Consider the following 18,487-nt stretch of genomic DNA (forward strand, 5'->3'; position numbering starts at 1 on the left):
CAACATTGTAAACATTATTAAAAGTAATTCAATTACTAAAATGCAAATCTTTCATCAATATCAAACAACAATAATAATAAATTATTTGTTGAAATATGGATCTGATATTAAGAAGTGTACTTTAAAGTTTGTGTCAAATCTGATGCATTGAATAAGGTTTAATTTAAGGTAACTTATTTTTGTTGTTTTTAGCTCTTGAAAATTTGTGCCAGGTTCCAAATTTTCAAATTCTGATGCCTCAAGCACCACTAAAGAGATGTTATTTGTCAAAATGAATATTCAGTACACCTGACCAAAATTAAAAACTTTCATAGTTTTGTTTTTAAAACTTAGGGTATTGTCAGTTACAATCTATTTTCAGGGTAATGGTTGCTAAGTACATTTACATTTCGGAAGATAATAATGATGATGGATAGCTCAGCATTCAGTGGCATATTAAATGCAAATTCAGGACAAGAACATTTCAATGCAATATGAATGTAAACCCTGTTTCATACTACACAGACACAACGATTCAAACTTTTAACCTGCTAGTTCACAAGGCGACAGGTTGTAGGAAAACGTGTCACCCAACCAGCCACATAATTCTGACTTTGAGCCAACTAATCTTTGCTCTGACTCTTTAAAATAATGATATATGCTTAGAGGGAAAGCAGAAAATACCACTCTTATGTCCTTGGTTTTAAGGGGTTAAACCCACACTCTCCAGCATTCAAGGCAAAAAATGCTATCATGAGACCACTGAGATGGTGAAGAAAAATTTGATTGACAATCAAGGTTTGAAACAGACAACAGTGTATAGTTTCCCATTACATGTTTTAAAGTGATTGCAATTTTTCTTTAAATGATTTGTTTTTAAATATTCCAGGTATATTTGTACAATATCTTCTCTCTTTTTTACGATCACCACCAGCTACATTTTACCTGTTTTATCTTCTGTCTTTTGACTATCACTTTCGGTTACATTTTACCTGTTTTATATTCTGACTGTCACCACCAGCTACATTTTACCTGTATTATCTTCTGACTATCACCATTAACTTCATTTTACCTGTTTTATTTTCTGTCGGTTGACTATCACAACTGGCTACATTTTACCTGTTCACCACCAGCTACATTTTACCTGTTTTATCTTTTGTCTTTTGACTACATTGTACTAGTATCACACCCAGCTACATTTTAACTGTTTTATCATCTGTCATCGGACTATCACCACCAGCTACATTTTACATGTTTTATCTTCTGTCGTTTGACTATCAACTCCAGCTCCATATTACCTGTTTTGTCTTCGGTCTTTAGACTATCACCACCAACTCGTATTACCTGTTTTTTCTTCTGTCTTTCGACTATCACCACCAGCTACATTTTGTTCTGAAGTGGTAGCTAATTCTTCTGATTGTTTCTCTGTATTTAAACTGTCATAGTCACCAGTAATTACAATCCAAGCTGTTTCTACAGGTGATGGAGTCACAAGTTTACCTACAATTGAGTCAGTGAAGGAGTCACAAGTTCACCTACAATTGAGTCAGTGAAGGAGTCACAAGTTTACCTACAATTGAGTCAGTGAAGGAGTCACAAGTTCACCTACAATTTAATCAGTGATAAAGTCACCAGTATTCCTACAATTCAGTCATTGATGGAGAATGGAGATACAAATGCAAGTTAACCTATAATTCAGTCATTGATGGAGATACAAGTTTTGCTATAATTCGGTCAGTAATGGAGTCACAATTCAGGTAGTACTGGATTTAACAATAACTGACTTATAATTTGACAAACTATGCATTATCAAGTCTTATATATTACACTATTAATCATAGTGAAATATTTCTTACATGAATAAATCCTGAGTTCAGCATAGTGATTTTAAAAGTCTTGGCCATGTCTTTCTGATGCAGTAGTATTTTGTCCCTTCTGTTCTACCAATCCATTCACTGAAAATTTGTCCCTTACACCCTGTATCTTATCATTTTGTCCATTCTGTTTACATCCTTGTGTTTCGATCCTTGATGGATACATTTGCAGTTGTCTCACTAGCAATTATATCAAATTTTCTTATATTTACATTGACTACTTTGTAATTAAAAATCAAATCAAAAATGAATATAAAAAATTTACCCTCTATTTGTCTTGGTTTCCTGACTTCTCTAACTTCTGCAACAAAACCTACCATGATGACTATCAACAGAAGAATAAATAGAGGAACTCTCAAAGATCCAGCAACTGTTGCTGTATGAAGAATTAGAACAAACCACACTGGCATAGACAGGTACCTTAAATAACGTTTAGATTCTGGGGACCAAAGAAATCCTACAGCCAGCAAGTATGCCACTACAATAGTCCATACCTGAAAAAATACAGAATTCATTTATTTAAAATCAATCCTCTGATACTTCACTTGAAATGCAATATTAATTGTTTCAGTTTAGTTATTTCTTCCTTTTTAGTTCTTCTAGCTCAGTCATAAAAACAGACATTCATTATGTTTATTATAGAATTAAATGCTGTTTTTTTTTTCCAAATTTATACAAAATGAAAGCAAGTGATCTCCACAATTTCCATGGAGTGTGGAAGTGCATAATGCTAAAATGTGATCATCAATTGCTTTCATTTTGTATAAATTTTTAAAAACACAGCATTTAATTTTTATTTTTTTGTTGTTTTCCTATTTTACATGATCATATGTATGATATATACATTTTGTAAAATAAGGTAACCATTCACTTTTAAGAATGTATTGTGTATTGCGGTCATTATGTCTCTTCAGGGTCCCTTAATTAGAAATAAAGAACTTTGAACTATATTTACAGATGAATCAATGACAACTCGCCCAATTGCCAAATCGCACAAACTTTCTACCAACTCACCCCACTATCTACTCGTGTTAACTTAACAAACTTGCCCCACTAATGTAATGGAGTTTAATCCTGCTGTATCAAGACTTACCAATATTGCCCCACTATTGAAATGAAGTTAAATCCTGCTGACTGAAGATGTACCAACTTGCCCCACTACCAAATGAGTTATGAAAAGGAGTTAAATCCTGCTGCACCTAAGACCTACCAACTGGCCCTACTAACGAAAAGAAGTTATATCCAATTGAATAAAGACCTCCCAACTCACCCCACTAGTTAAAAGAGTTTTACCCAGGCTGTAATAAAGGCATGTCAATTCATAAAATGAGTTAAATCCCGCTGTATTAAGACCTATGTACATACAAACTCACCCTACCAATAAAAAAAGTCATAACCCGGTAAAATAAGGCCTGCCTTTTAGTTACTTAACAATAAAAAATACATCTCCAATTTTATTTTAAGAAATGAAGCATCATTTAATTTTCGATCAGTATTAAATATTAATCTTTCCTTTTTAATCATGTTCATAAACAAGGGTTTTCTTGTCAAGCATTAAATTAGAATTAACTTTAGGGCGATTGTATAGATTAAGCTTCTATTCATTAGTAGGGCAAGTTGGCAGGTCTTTATGCAATGGGATATATGACTACTTTTCATTACTAAGCCGAGTTGGCATGCCTAAATCACCGGAAATTATCTCCTTTTCATTAGTGGGGCAAGTTGTGTAGAAAGTGAAACGAGTAGGTTGAAACTTGGGCAAGTTGTCTTGCTTGCTTTAAAGATCTTCAAAATAAATTATATTTTTCTGTGACATATTTCTATAAACAAGCATTCTGAGAGTATTGCATGGCAATACATAGTCCCCTACCGGATAAAAATTCATTATACTGGAACAAAATGCTAACTTGTTCTATAACTTGTCATGGTGTAAACAAAAATTAAATATCATGTCAATATCTTCAAACATGACTAAAAACAGTGTGGAAAACTGATTATATGCGTGAATTTTTCAAGTCCAAGAACCATAACTCTGCACAAAATTATTAGACCGAAACAAAAATTTGAACTTGATCTGTAACTTGTCATGATATAAATATATATATACCAATTATCAATCAATATCTTATAAGCATGATGAAAAAAACATCAGGTATGATTAATAGTTCTCTAAAATTAGATATGATGTTATACAGTGTATATCTATTTTCAAATTATAATCAAATATAATTAATAGTTCCAAATATTTTTTTCTTATATTTGTCACAAACTAATATAGATTTGTAACTTATCTATAAAATGTCAACAACTTTTATCTACACAATGTAATGTATTGAAATATATACATTAATAAAAATAGATTATTATCTCATTAAAGGATTTCTCTTCATAATTTTTTTTATATATATACATGTACAGCATTCAGAAAATTAGTTTATACTAAATAACAAACAAACCTGCCAAAAAATTCTTCAAATAATTTAACAAAGAATGTCTTTTAAAAAATGAGTTATCTCCCTTTGTACATAAATATGGTTTAACATAGTACTCTAACATTAGATATGGTCCAGAGTTATGGTCCATAACTCTGGACTAAATCATCAGACTAAAACAAAATTCGAACTTGATCTATAACTTGTCATGATTAAACTATATACCAAATATCAAATCAATATCTTCAAGAACGAAGAAAAAAAGTGTGGAAAGCTGATTTGCTGGACTGACGGGTGGACAGACGGACAGAGAGCAAACCTAAAGTCCCCTTCTACTTCGTCGGTAGGGGACTAATAATACGAATTATAGTCATGATAGTCATTTCGTACCCTAACCAATTCATACCCCCCATTTCGTACCCTGACCATTTCGTACCTCATGGAATATTTACATGTATACCATTTCGTACCTCATGGAATATTTATATGTACATAAAATGTATACCATTTCGTACATCATGGAATATTTATATGTATACCATTTCGTACCTCATGGAAGATTTATTAGTGTTTCATTTCTTGGTAAAAACTGGCTCATTGATGTGCGCCATTTCGTACCTTATGGAAGATTTTTATGTATACTATTTCATACATCGTGGAGGATTTATGTGTGTTTTTATTTTTTGGTTAAAACAGTCTCATTGACCTTTTACTGTAAGGCAGTAGAGGTCACGACAAATTCTAAAATTAAAAATTAAAGCACTTATGAGATATTATACAAATAGGAATAAAGTCAATAAACGAAATTTTTTGAAATCCATAAAACTTTGTATTTAAGATATTTACTTCAAATATTAGCTGGCGCTTTAGTAACAGTTCACTTTTCTGCGGATAACACTGATTTTCTTACTTTTGTATACACTTGGCGTATTTATTTAAAAAGGTAGCATTCTTTTTAATTGGATTAAATATGTTTATTGAATACACGTGCCATTTGCAGGGCTGCCAAGTCTCACGCATTTTCATGCTTTTTGGCGGCATTTTCCTTTGATCTATTGTTTTTTCTCTTTGATCTTTACGATTTTGGCCAAATCTCACGCATTTGCATTATTAAAAGTTGGCAGAACTGCATTTGTAATTTCTCAAATTGAAAAAGCCATAGCAAGTTCTTTGATTGGTCACAAAAGGTGCAAATTCTTATTGCACACATTTTTATTCATGGCTTCCTTCATGGTTGAATATCAGCTTGTGTCCCTTTTCACTGCATTTCCTGACGAAAACAACTGGTAATAACTATAAAAACACTTGCAGATAATTATTCCTTTGTTGGTTAATTAACCTCATATTTTTAGAGTTGAAAAATTAATTAAGGATAAATCCTGCAAACAAACAAAGATGAAAGTGTAATTAAAACTATTAAATTTCCAAGTGCTGCTTAATCAAACCAATCATCGGTCCTTAAAACATTTCTACGGCTGGATGCATTTTATTTAAATTATGTTATTTAAAAAAAAAATTAAAATCATCTCAAAATGTTTTATATCATAAAAAATTGATAACTTTTACAAATATATGAGATGAAATAGTAAACATGTATCTAGTCCATGAGGTACGAAATGGTAGATGCATTTGGCCCATCCATGTTAGGTACGATATGGTTTCTATCGTGGCCATGAAATGGTAAATGTTGGGTACAAAATGGCAGAGGTACGAAATGACTTGCTACCAATAATACTGTCAGCATTGAGGCAAAACTTACCCAAAAGGAAGTAAAATATCCCAGTGCTTCGTAAACAAAATATAACATGGACTGTAGAGCACCAAAAATAGCATAAACTGGACCAAAGTGCCATAATAAGTAGGAAGAGAAAACAACCAACAGTCCTCCTCCCAACACATTCAGGTGGTTAACAATCTTACAGTATACGGACTCGTACGCCCGATTTGCTGAGCTGAAGGGTAAAGTTACAATCCCAACAACAAAAAGAGTGCCAGAATTACGAAGACCTGACAACCATTTCTTCAACGAATTTGTTAAAGAGCGCTTGAAAGGGTACAAAAATGTACCACATAGCACCGACCATAATAATGGTCCAAGAAACGGTTCAAGGATGAAATATACTGCAATAGCGGCAGCACCCGCTAAAATAACAAATATGTTAGCTGCTGTTGTATAAATTGCTTGTTTAAATGCCTTATCGTGGCCTTGTGGTAGGTTATCAATGACAGAATTAATAGAAGACCGAAAATTAACAGATGGGGATTCCATCTTTTATTTGCCCATTCGTAGTATCTCGGAATAATAACAATGCATTTTAAGGTAAAGGATAGAGATAACCAGAAATATACGAAAAAGCTTTGGATAAAGGACAGATCTTATTTTGGCAAACTTTTGCTTTTTGATCAAAATATGCACTGGCTACGATTACGATGAAATTGGACATTAATTGCCAGAATGCTAGATTGGTTTAAGAACCGATTAATTACGAACAGGATTCTACACGTACCAATACAGATACAGATACAGATACAGATACAGATACAGAACGTAACAATAATATTTGTGTCTACGGTTACGTTGCGTTATTGTTACGATAGATTTGTTAGACTTGAAATTGACTTTGTTTTGTTGCTGGATTCTCCTATGTGCTTGTTTAGATATGATCCCTATGGCTATGTATTAAATTACAGGGGACCTCAACATCGTTCAAGAACGAGAGGTTATAAACTTTCTGTAAAAAGGACCAAAATATCGTCCATCGTCGAAAATAAATTGGGAAGAGTGTCGTCAGATTATTAAAGGAATCCGGGTCCGTTCGCGCCCAATCACGTTCGCCCTTTCGTTTTAGATGCTCTTTCGTCCTATTGTAAATCAAAGTACCGAAGAACTGAACATCGGATGACCGCAAGTTCTGGTGGGTGGTCTAAGACTAAAAATCATATCTCTATATCTGAAAGTTAGGTTAAGTTACATAGATATATTTTTTTCTGAGACTGGGATTAAAAACAAGATTAAAGTACTATCAAAGCAATTTGTGTTCGTACCGGCCGACAAAGCAGCCAACAATGTGGTGGCGGTATGACGAAAATACTACACGGAAGTCCTTAAGAATGAAATTATACATTCAACTACATTCAAGGCCACAGAGAGTTATATAGTAAATAATCATGTCACTACCTCAGTTCAGCTTAAGGCCTCCTCTGAACATTTGAAGGTCCCCACTATGTATTGGTTACCTAAACTACACAAAAAAAAACACGTAAAATATCGTTTCCACACAATCTTATCAATCAAAAGTTTTCCTATTTAATTAACTGGTCGTTTGATAAATTTGGTTGCAAATTCATTTGCTGCAACTCATATAAAGCCTTTTTCTGTAATGAGAAAGGTAAATATGCTAGATATACTTACTGGAGGGACGATGAGATGATCAAAGCACTAAATTTTCTCCTGACAACATTTTATGTACGTTTCGGCAATAAAACTTATCGACAGGTTGTAGGTATTCAAGCATATGGGCACCAATTGTGCCCCTTTAGTAGCAGACTTGTTCCTTTACAGTTTATGGCTAAACTCAGTAAAGAGATGTCTAAATTCCATTTAATTGATAAATTCAACAACACCGTTATCTTGATGATATTTTTTTCGTTAAATAGTCAAGAGTTCTCTAAATATACTGCTGAAATTTACCCAAAGGAACTTACTTTAAATAAATCAAATATTAACAGCAATAACGGTCCTTTCCTAGATTTAGATATTTCAGTATAACACCAGAAACTCTACACAAAAACTTACGACAAAAAGGGATGATTTTTCTTTGTTACCTATTGTTAATTTTCCCTTTTTGAATGGTGATGTTCCGTTGGCACCGTCTTACGGTGTTTATATATCCCAACTCGTTCGCTATGCTCGTGTCTGTAGTGACGTTTTGGGATTTCAATGAGCGTAATCTATGTATTACTAGTAAATTATTAAGTCAGGGATTTCGTTACCACAAATTACTTAAAACCTTTACTAAATTCTTCCATAGATACAAAGATTTGGTCTGCAAGTTTGGCTGTACCCGTAGAAAACTTATTCCAAACGGAATAGCACATCCAACATTTTACGGTGATGTTGTAAACCGAGCTCGGAAATTTTTATACGATCCAGGTCAACTTATCAATCCTTTAAATAAACTTATTCTAAAAGGTTACCTATTCAACACTGTAATAAAATCTTTGAATATTGTTTTTATTGGTGTCTATATTGATTTTGTTATCAGTAAATCAAAATCATACTAAATATTACACATATGCACTTTCACGATACTACAATCTGTCGATACCTATAGTTTGGCATTGCACAAGGTCATGTTTTTCTCTGACTGTTAATGACGTCTTTACACTAAATCCATTTGATGATGGATGTGTACTGATTGATATTTTAGTCTTAGATACATGATTTCTTTCATTAGTTGTTATTGGCTTTGAACTAGCTGTCAGTAACTGTGAGTACTCTCAGATCTGTACTTGGTGTCTTTTTGTTTTTGGGATGTATAAGTACCCGTCCATGTCCACTCTGTTTTTTTAGATGTATTTCTATTTGTATTCATCTGATGAGTTAAGCCTTTTTCAACTGATTTTTATAGTTTGTTCTTATGTTACATCACTGTCCCAGCTTAGGGGAGGGTTGAGCGCTCACAAACATGTTTAACCCCGCCACATTCTTTATGTGCCTGTACCAAGTCAGGAGCCTGTAGTTCAGTGGTGGTCGTTGGTTCATGTCTGTCGTATTTGTTTTTCGTAAATTGTTTTGTTATGAATTGGGCCGTTAGTTTTCTCAATTGAATTGTTTCATATTTTTCATGTCAGGGCCTTTTATAGCCGACCATACGGTATGGGGTTTTCTCATTGTTGAAGGCCGTACGGTTACCTATAATTGCTTACATCCACTTTATCTGAACTTTGGTGGATAGTTGTCTCATTGGCAATCTTACCACATCTCCTTATTTTTATATAGGTATGCCATGAACACATATCATAGTACATCATCAGTAGACGCCATGATAAGACAGCTAGATTGGCAACAATTAGAAGATAGAAGATCAACGACAAGGATGTGCATGATGTATAAAATCACTAATGGTCTCGTCAATATAGATGCAACATCTAGACTAATTGCAATAAGCCGAGCATAAAGAGTAGCTCGTACTGGAGGCTACCAGGTTTCGCTATGTAGGACTGACATCAGAAAAATGCCATTCTATCCAAAATCCATACGGGAATGGAATGTCTTACCACATTCCACTATCACCGCCTCGAGTCTTGAATGCTTACAAAATAGACAAAAATCGCTGTTTTTAAAGAGCACCTGTATAATATAGGATTTCAATTTTCACAAAACTGTATATATTTTATTTATTATTTGGGACATTGAACATTATACTTCCACTCAAACAGAAGTTCTTTTATTCAATTAAATGGTTCTTTGGAAAATCTGATTGTGAATTTACTTGCTGCAACTCATATGAAGCCTTCTGCAATGATAAAGGGAAATATGCTAGCTATTTCGGTCGGTTTAAAGCTCTCAGATGCGGATCCAGGATTTTGAAAAAGGGAGGGATGGGGCCCCACACTAGGCAACGTTTGGGGTGGTTAAACTCTGTATTAATCATGAACGTTACTCTATAAGGGGGACCCTATGCCCCCCCCCCCCCTAAATCCGTCTCTGACGCTACAGTGCTTATGTTGTATTGTTATATGTATATCCGACTTGACTTTAAATAAATTTTTAATGCTTTATATACTTACTGGAAATGTGATGAGATGATTAAAGCTGTGAATTTTCTCCTCGCCAACATCTATATACGTTTTGGCAATAAAGTTTATCAACATGTTTAAGGCATTCCTATGGGCATCAATTGCGCTCCTTTAATAGCAAACTTGTTTCTCTTTATAGTTACAGTTTGTGGTAAAAGTCAGTAAAGATCCGTCTAATAATAAATTATATTTAATTGGTAAATTTAAAAACACTTACCGTTACCTTGATGATAATGTTGCTTTAAATAATCAAGATTTTTCAGATTTTTAAAGGGAACTTACATTAAATAAATCTAATACAGACAACAATAACTGTCCTTTTCTATATTCAGATATTTCAGTTTCACACAGAAAACGATATTCAAGATTTTTAGGACAAATGAGACAAGTTTTCGTTCCCTATTGTTTATTTTTCCTTTTGGACGATGATGTTCATTTGGTGTTCTTACGGTGTGTATATTTCACAACTTGTTCGTTATGTCCGTGTCTGTATTCGCGTTTTAATGAATGAAATTTATGTAATACTGGTAAATTATTATAAGTCAAGGATTTCATTAACACAAATTAGCTAAAACTTTCACTAAATTCTTTCATAGATTGACAGATTTGGTAAGGAAGTTTGGCTGTAACTGTATTAAAAACGGAACATCACATCATAATTTTACGGTGATGCTATTTATAAAGCCTTTTAATTTAGATACGATATATGTAAACTCATTGATCCTTTGGATAAAATTATTCTTAAAGTTTGTCTATCTAACACCGTAATAAAATCCTTTATTTTTTTATCGGCACTAACACTGATTTTGTTTTTGATAAATTAAAACATTACTAAATTTGTATTGCTTTATATGTACAGCTATGAGTATGCATGATCCTACATCCTGTCGACACTGCATACTTATATTCTTGTATGCACACGGTCATGCGTTTCTCAGACTGTTTATGACTTCTTTACACTAAATTCGTCGGATGTGTACTGATTGATATTTTAGTTTGGTTGATCGTTATTGAATATCTGTCTTACAGAAGACGACATATATATATATATATATATATATATGTTCCAATTGTAACCACAATTCCATCCTCTTTTCTACGAATGTGACCTACCGAATTAAACGTATCGCCGGGTTTGTACTTACATGAGCAACACAACGGGTGTCACATGTGGAGCAGGATCTGCTTACCATTCCAGAGCACCTGAAATCACCCCCGGTTTTTGATAGGGATCGTGTTGCTCAGTCTTTAGTTTTCTATGTTGCTTTTTGTGTACTGTTGTCTGACGTTTGATCCTTTTCTCTTTTGTCATGGCGTCAGTTTATTTTCGACTTATGAGTTTGAATGTCCCTTTGGTATCTTTCGCCTCTCTTTTAGTACTGAGAGTATTCTTATATCGATACTTAGTGTGTATTTTTTTAAGTAGTTGTTTTTGCTTCACACCAATGTATTGAAATAAGTCATTTGCAACTGATTTTTACATTTTTTTGTTATGTTGTGCTGTAACACTATTGTCCCAGGTTTGTTATGTTGTGCTGTAACACTATTGTCCCAGGTTTGTTATGTTGTGCTGTAACACCATTGTCCCAGGTTTGTTATGTTGTGCTGTAACACCATTGTACCAGGTTTGTTATGTTGTGCTGTAACACCATTGTCCCAGGTTTGTTATGTTGTGCTGTAACACCATTGTCCCAGGTTTGTTATGTTGTGCTGTAACACCATTGCCCCAGGTTTGTTATGTTGTGCTGTAAGGTTTGTTATGTTGTGCTGTAACACCATTGTCCCAGGTTTGTTATGTTGTGCTGTAACACCATTGTCCCAGGTTTGTTATGTTGTGCTGTAACACCATTGTCCCAGGTTTGTTATGTTGTGCTGTAACACCATTGTCCCAGGTTTGTTATGTTGTGCTGTAACCCCATTGTCCCAGGTTTGTTATGTTGTGCTGTAACACCATTGTCCCAGGTTAGGGGAGGGTTGAGCGATCAGAAACATGTTTAATCCTTCCAAATTCTATATGTCCCTGTCTCAAGTCAAGTCAGGAGCCTGTAATTCAGTTGTTGTCGTCGGTTCATGTCTATCGTATTTGTTTTTCATAAATTTTATGGTATAAATTTGGCCGTTATTTTTCTCATTTGAATTGTTTCACATTTTTTCATATCTGGCCCTTTTATATCTGACTATACGGTATGAGTTTTTCTCATTTTTAAAGGCCGTATGGTGACGTATAATCGTTTTTATCTTCGTCATTTGAACTCAGGTGGATAGTTGTCAATCTAATTAAAATTCTGATCTATATTAACTCGCATACTCGTTTATCTTATATATGAGGATAACGGAATCATAGATCTATATTTCAATTAGATTGGATAGTTGTCTCATTGGCAATCATACCACATCTTCTTATTTTTATAACAGTATATTAGTATCAAATAAGAGACCAACTCGGTGACTCGGTCTTTTAAGAGAGGGTGGTTAACATCTTACACATGAACTTAATGATCTAATATGAAAATAAGATGTGGTATGATTGCCAATGAGACAACTCTCCACAAGAGACCAAATGAAATAGCAGTAAGCAACTATAAGTCATTGTGCTTAATGCTATAAGACGGTCGGTGCGAGAATAATAGAAAAGTAACCTTTCATCTTCCTATATCTATTTCATACAAAAAACTGGGCGTCAAAATCAAGTATGTCAAACCAGTTACGATAACGGCATACACAGGACTAACATATGTTGAAACCAAGATCATACATTTAAAAAAATCTGTTAAGCTATGGTATTTGAAATATACACGAGGGAGTGGATGGGGCTCACAGAATACAGAATAATGGACCGAAAATAAAGAATAGAGAATAAAGGGGTGTTAAAATATATAGATCAGATGTATATTCGGCTAAACATTATTGTAAAGAGAAAATTGTTATCTTGTCAACACTGCCTAAGTTTTCAAGAAAGTCAAGTATGCCAATTAGTTAATCACACAAAAATTCAATCAAAACTTTGTCCTTATTTGTGTGAATATTTCAAAGTTAGGTATGTTATCCGTTTAAGAGTTTACTATGCGTTTAACTATTTTTATAATAGGTCGTCTCTATTTTGTACATATATCAAAAAAGAGGTCAATTCGTGATCAAAATTTGGAATAAAACAGGTAATTCCAGACAGACCGAGAATGTAAACAGCCCGGAAAACAGCGTATGCACTGATGGCTGCAAGGTTACACGGGTTGAATAAGATCAACACGATAGTTTCGATTCACCCCGTTTTAAATGTTTTGTTCTGACTGACATTTCCTTTTGGTGTGGATGCAATTCGCTTAACCAAAACTGATATTCCAAAATTATTACATTCAGTTGCTGAAACAAAGCAATCATTTGCACACTCGTTCTGCAAATTTTGCTGTTTTAATCTTTATATATAGATGGTCAATGGCACATTGAAGCCGCTGAAATTCACAAGTAAATGCTTTCTTTGTCTACGAACATTGCTGACAATTAAGGATAAAAAAAGTGTGATATTGCATGTAGCGGCAACTCGCATACAAGTCGAGAGATTCGGAAAGTTGGTTCATTCATGCATATTGTAAAATTAACTGAAAAATATGAATTACTGTCGTCTTTGAATTTATTGGAATTAGTCACTGCCTGATAAACAAAATTTGAAAAAAGGTTTTATAATGCAGAAAATGAATATTGGATGGATAAATTAATACTTGAAGTTAGATCAAAATTAGCTACGCTTAATATTAAAGACTGTAATGTGGAATTGTTCATAGTATTGTAATTGTAGCGGTTCAGTTTTATGTGCATGAATCAAAAGAGCATGGCTCGTCAAGTATATAATCGTGTGTGGAACATTTGCGCTTCAAACTGATCGTGCAAAGAATGGTCATAGAATTAGTTCGTTGTGTTCTCTGCGCTTTTTAAAAACAACTCGAAGGTCTCATGCACTTTATTTCAAAATGTAAACCATTGAAAGATATTAGAATTTTAGAAGTTTATTTATTAGAAAAATACTCCTTGTGAAGGTTGAGTTAAACTACTTATCAATGATTTTTCAAATAGTATTGGACCCAGGACTGATTCTTGAGGGATCCCACTAGTTACGTTGTGCCAGCTGGAATAATTTCCACAAGTGTTTACACGTTGTTTCCTATCACTTAGGAAGCTCTGGATCCAATTACAGGTTTTGTCGCTTATACCATACTGTTTTAGTTTTAGTAAAAGGCGTTTGTGGGGGACCTTATCAAAGGCCTTCATAAAGTCCATATAGATTGAGTATAGTATTCCTTCATTGTCTAAGATTTCAGTCCATCTATCAAGAACCTTTATAAGTTGTAGTGAGGTGGATCTCCCACTTATAAAACAAAACTGTTTGTTACTAAATAAATTATAGCTATTCATGTGTTGAACTATTCTCTGTCTCACAAGCTTTTCCATTATTTTGTAAATAACTCTGGTCAAACTAACCGGTCTATAGTTAGACGGAGATGCTTTATCACCTTTCTTGAAAAATGCTGATATTTGACCTATTTTCCATCTGTGGGGGACCGTCCCACTCTTAAAACTTCCATTAAATATAGTACTTAGTGGCGAGTCCATAGTATTTGCTAGTTCAAATAAAACTTTTGGGTGTACTTGATCTGGACCAGGTGATTTTGACGTATTAAGGTCTTTTAGTAATTTATTAACCTCTGTACTATTAAAAAGCTCACCACTTGAGAAATTTCACAATATCTCTTCCCACTATCTACTGGGTTGTCTGAATCTAGTGTAAATACACTACTGAAGAATTCAGCTAGTACTTCAGCTTTTTCATTATCTGTAGATGCCATCAAATCTGTTCCATTTACTTTTGTGTGCAACTCTGATATACCAAATATAGATTTACGTTTTGAGTTTACATATTTTCAAAAAGTTTTACAGTTAGTTTTGGCACTTTCTGCTATCTGTTTCTCATGACGCTTTCTGCTATCTGTTTCTCATGACGCTTTCTTTCGTTCCTAGTTACTGTTTTCACTTTATTTCTAGCTTTACAATATTCTCTATATCGTGTTCTATCTCTAGTCTCTAAGTAGCGAGTCCAAAGCCTCTGTTTCCTCTTAATACATCTTACTGCTTCACTCGAAAGTGGCATTGTCCCCTTTTTCTTACTATTTGGTTTATTTTTTGGAATTTATTCATTCATTGTATCAGTTAGATTGTCCATAAAAAGACTCATCATGTCTTCTGTACATTTTCCATGTCATAACTCATTCCAGTTTAAATTTAACTTATCTCTCATTTGATCATAGTCACCTTTAAAATTGTTGAATTTCTGACTTGCGTTCGAGTCATAATTAACATAACAATAATAGTTAAAATTCAGCACGCAAGCACGCAAGGATCACTAGATCCAAGTGGATTATCATAGTTAATTTTCGATACTCTGTTGCTATCATTTACTAATAATAAATCAAGGGTTCATGGTTGTAACCAACATATATATTTTTCATGAACATATGTTTTATTTTATGAACACATATTTTGATTTTTTAAATCAATATTTTGTTTTTATGAATACATATTTAATTTTAATGAACAATTATTTGTTTTAAGTTGATAAAACATTGTCACACCAACGAGTTTCACTTCATTCTGACTTTCAATATCATTCCCATTCATCTTATACTTTTAAAAGTTTTCGGCTTTGTGAACTACAATTTATAAACGTACAATGAAATCATGTTCTTCAGTATAGAAATATGCATATCCTGCTTCGCTATCATCATACAATGATTTTTTTCAGAATTGAATTGAATTTGTGGAATTACTATTTTTTGAATAACAAGACAAGACGTTGTCTGTAAATTTCCTAGACAGCACAACATATGTTCTCTAAAAGTAAGGAGATGAGGTATGATTGCCAACGTGACAACTGACCGGAGAACAAATAACGTAGATGTAAAGTTTAGATAGTTAATTTTATTTCTTAAATGATCCAATACCCAACGATCATAAGCAATAATGTTTTAAATATGAAAACAAGTGTGTACACGCTGAAATGTCTTGCCTGCTTTGCTTTGCTTATCTTTATTGAATTTATGTTGAATGTCTGTAATATGAAGGTTTTACTACAAGTATCTATCCATTAACCATTATCAACGATCCATGAAAATGAGATCAAGGTCAGATGAACCATGCAAGACAGGCATGTATACATTACAATCATTCCATACACAAAATATAGTGGTCCTATTGCTTAAAGTACTTGAGAAACAGACCAAAACACGAAAACTAAGCATTGTCCAAAGAACCATGAAAATGAGGTCAAGGTCATATGAACCATGTCACCTATATGTTCACCTATACACAATCCATTCACCAAATCCAGTTGACCTACTGCCTATAGTATCTGATAAACTGACAAACCAACAAAACCTTGACATTGACCAATGAACCGTAAAAATGAGGTAAAGGTCATATGAACCTTGCCAGACAGACGTACACCTTACAATCATTCCATTGGCATACACCAAATATAATTTGACAATGCTTACAGTGTCTGAGATACAGACTTGACAACAAAAACTTAACATTGATCACTGATCCATGAAATGAGGTCGAGGTCAGGTGAACGCTGCTCGATAGGAATGCAAACCTTGCAAGGAACCCATATATCAAATATAGTTACCCTATTGTTACTCATAACAAGTGAGGACTTCACTTGACCAAAAAACTATAAAATAAATGGGGAATGTGTCCATGGGACACAGATGATGCCCCCGCTTGCATATAACGTTATAAAGGGCCATAACTCAAGATCTATAAAATTGACACTACCCAAATTTGAACTTCATCTGAGTTTTGTGGTAATAAGCATTGTTTACAAGTTTCATAACATTTAGTTGACGTAAACTTAAATTAGAGAACAGAAACGAAAAATTCAGCATTTTTTTCATTTGTAAAGGGGCATAACTCTAGAACAGTAGAAGTGATGCCACCAAAATTCGATCTTTATCTGTGTTTTGTGGTAATTAGCACTGTGCATAAGATTCATAACATTTGGTTGAGGCAAACTAAAGTTAGAGAACAACAAGAGGCTGTCAAAGTGACAGCAAACCGGATTTTCCTGCAGAGGTCAAACCCTGAACAGTCATGACAGTTGAGCAAGTATGGACACAACATTTAAGCTTTAAACGGCTCTGAATTTGGATTGTGATTGAATATTTAATACAGCATGGGTTTGTGACACAAAATAAAAGTGGCCAAAGAACTGAAAAATTGGAAATTGAACATTTACCTATTATGGTCCAATATCCAAATGCTAAGTACATTGTTAGAATCAGCATATCAAAGAACCCCAAAAATTCATTTTTTGATGAAATATTTCTTAGTTATACCATTTCTGTTCAAATGGAAATAACTTAAACTTTATTTCCATGAACTAATCATGTTAATTTAAAATTAAATATGATTTAACCATAGACTCTAAAATTAGATATGATGTAAAGAGATATGATGTTATATTTATTTTTAAATTATAATCAAATATAAATAATAGTTTTCTAATAAATCTGTCACTCCAATTATAATTGGGTGATTGCATTGAAAATTACCAGATGTGTGTTATCTTATCATTTAGTGTATAAATCAAAATCAAACTTTATATATATAGCTGATAGTTCCCAATATTTTTTCTTTCATCTGTAACATACTAATATAGATCTGCAACTTATCTTATCTTAATTTTTACTTTTTAACTTATAAATAATAGATTATTATCTAATGAATTTTCAAATCTGGAACCCCAAACAGGATCAAGTAAAAATTAAAATTAACAGACACAACAAAACAATTGTATACATATATCACTCAGAAAATTAGTTTTTACAGAATAACAAACACACCATAAAATTCTTCAAACAATTAACCAAAGAAAAGAAAAATTAATAATTAAAACCATGCTTGCAAATTGAAGGGTTATTTCCCCTTGATCAGAACTATGGTTTAACCTTTTAACAAAGTACCCTAACATTACGTATATAATTATTAGTAATGTTATTAACTTCAAAATGTCTATCTCTTAAAAACCTATAAAACTTATCTGTAATTATCTTCAAAGTGTCTGATAATGAACAGTAAATTTCAACCTTCATTTATACAGTCCTACTAGTTTTCAAACTTTATATATACAGTCCTACAGATCTTATCAGGAAACAGAAAATTTTCAAATAAATCTGTCACTCCAATCATAATTGTGAGATAAGACTTACCATATGCTTTACCTTAGTCATAATATGATAACAAGAGAGAAAAATATTTAAAAATAACTCAAAAAGGAGAAATACTAAAATCTTGATTTGATTTTTTGATTTTTGGTGTTTTAACGCCACTTTTAAGCACCGCTTTTGGGCT

At 33.2% G+C, this 18,487-nt stretch overlaps 1 protein-coding gene across 2 annotated transcripts in view; it reads right to left on the minus strand.

The window, feature by feature from the left end:
• LOC127728685 (transmembrane protein 245-like) overlaps nucleotides 1-6,576 on the minus strand; it is a 53,842-nt gene extending 47,266 nt beyond the window's left edge. For both annotated transcript variants that reach the window (XM_052236296.1, XM_052236295.1), the window contains exons 1-3: nucleotides 6,045-6,576; nucleotides 2,119-2,347; nucleotides 1,324-1,479 (exon numbers count right to left, since the gene is read on the minus strand). In XM_052236296.1, coding sequence (XP_052092256.1) covers nucleotides 1,324-1,479; nucleotides 2,119-2,347; nucleotides 6,045-6,554 — 895 coding nt within the window. In that variant the 5' untranslated portion in view covers nucleotides 6,555-6,576. The remainder of the gene's footprint in view (nucleotides 1-1,323; nucleotides 1,480-2,118; nucleotides 2,348-6,044) is intronic.
• Nucleotides 6,577-18,487: the final 11,911 nt, after the last annotated feature.

The sequence above is a fragment of the Mytilus californianus genome, unplaced genomic scaffold (assembly GCF_021869535.1).
Source record: "Mytilus californianus isolate M0D057914Y unplaced genomic scaffold, xbMytCali1.0.p SCAF_2, whole genome shotgun sequence".
Classification (NCBI taxonomy): domain Eukaryota; kingdom Metazoa; phylum Mollusca; class Bivalvia; order Mytilida; family Mytilidae; genus Mytilus; species Mytilus californianus.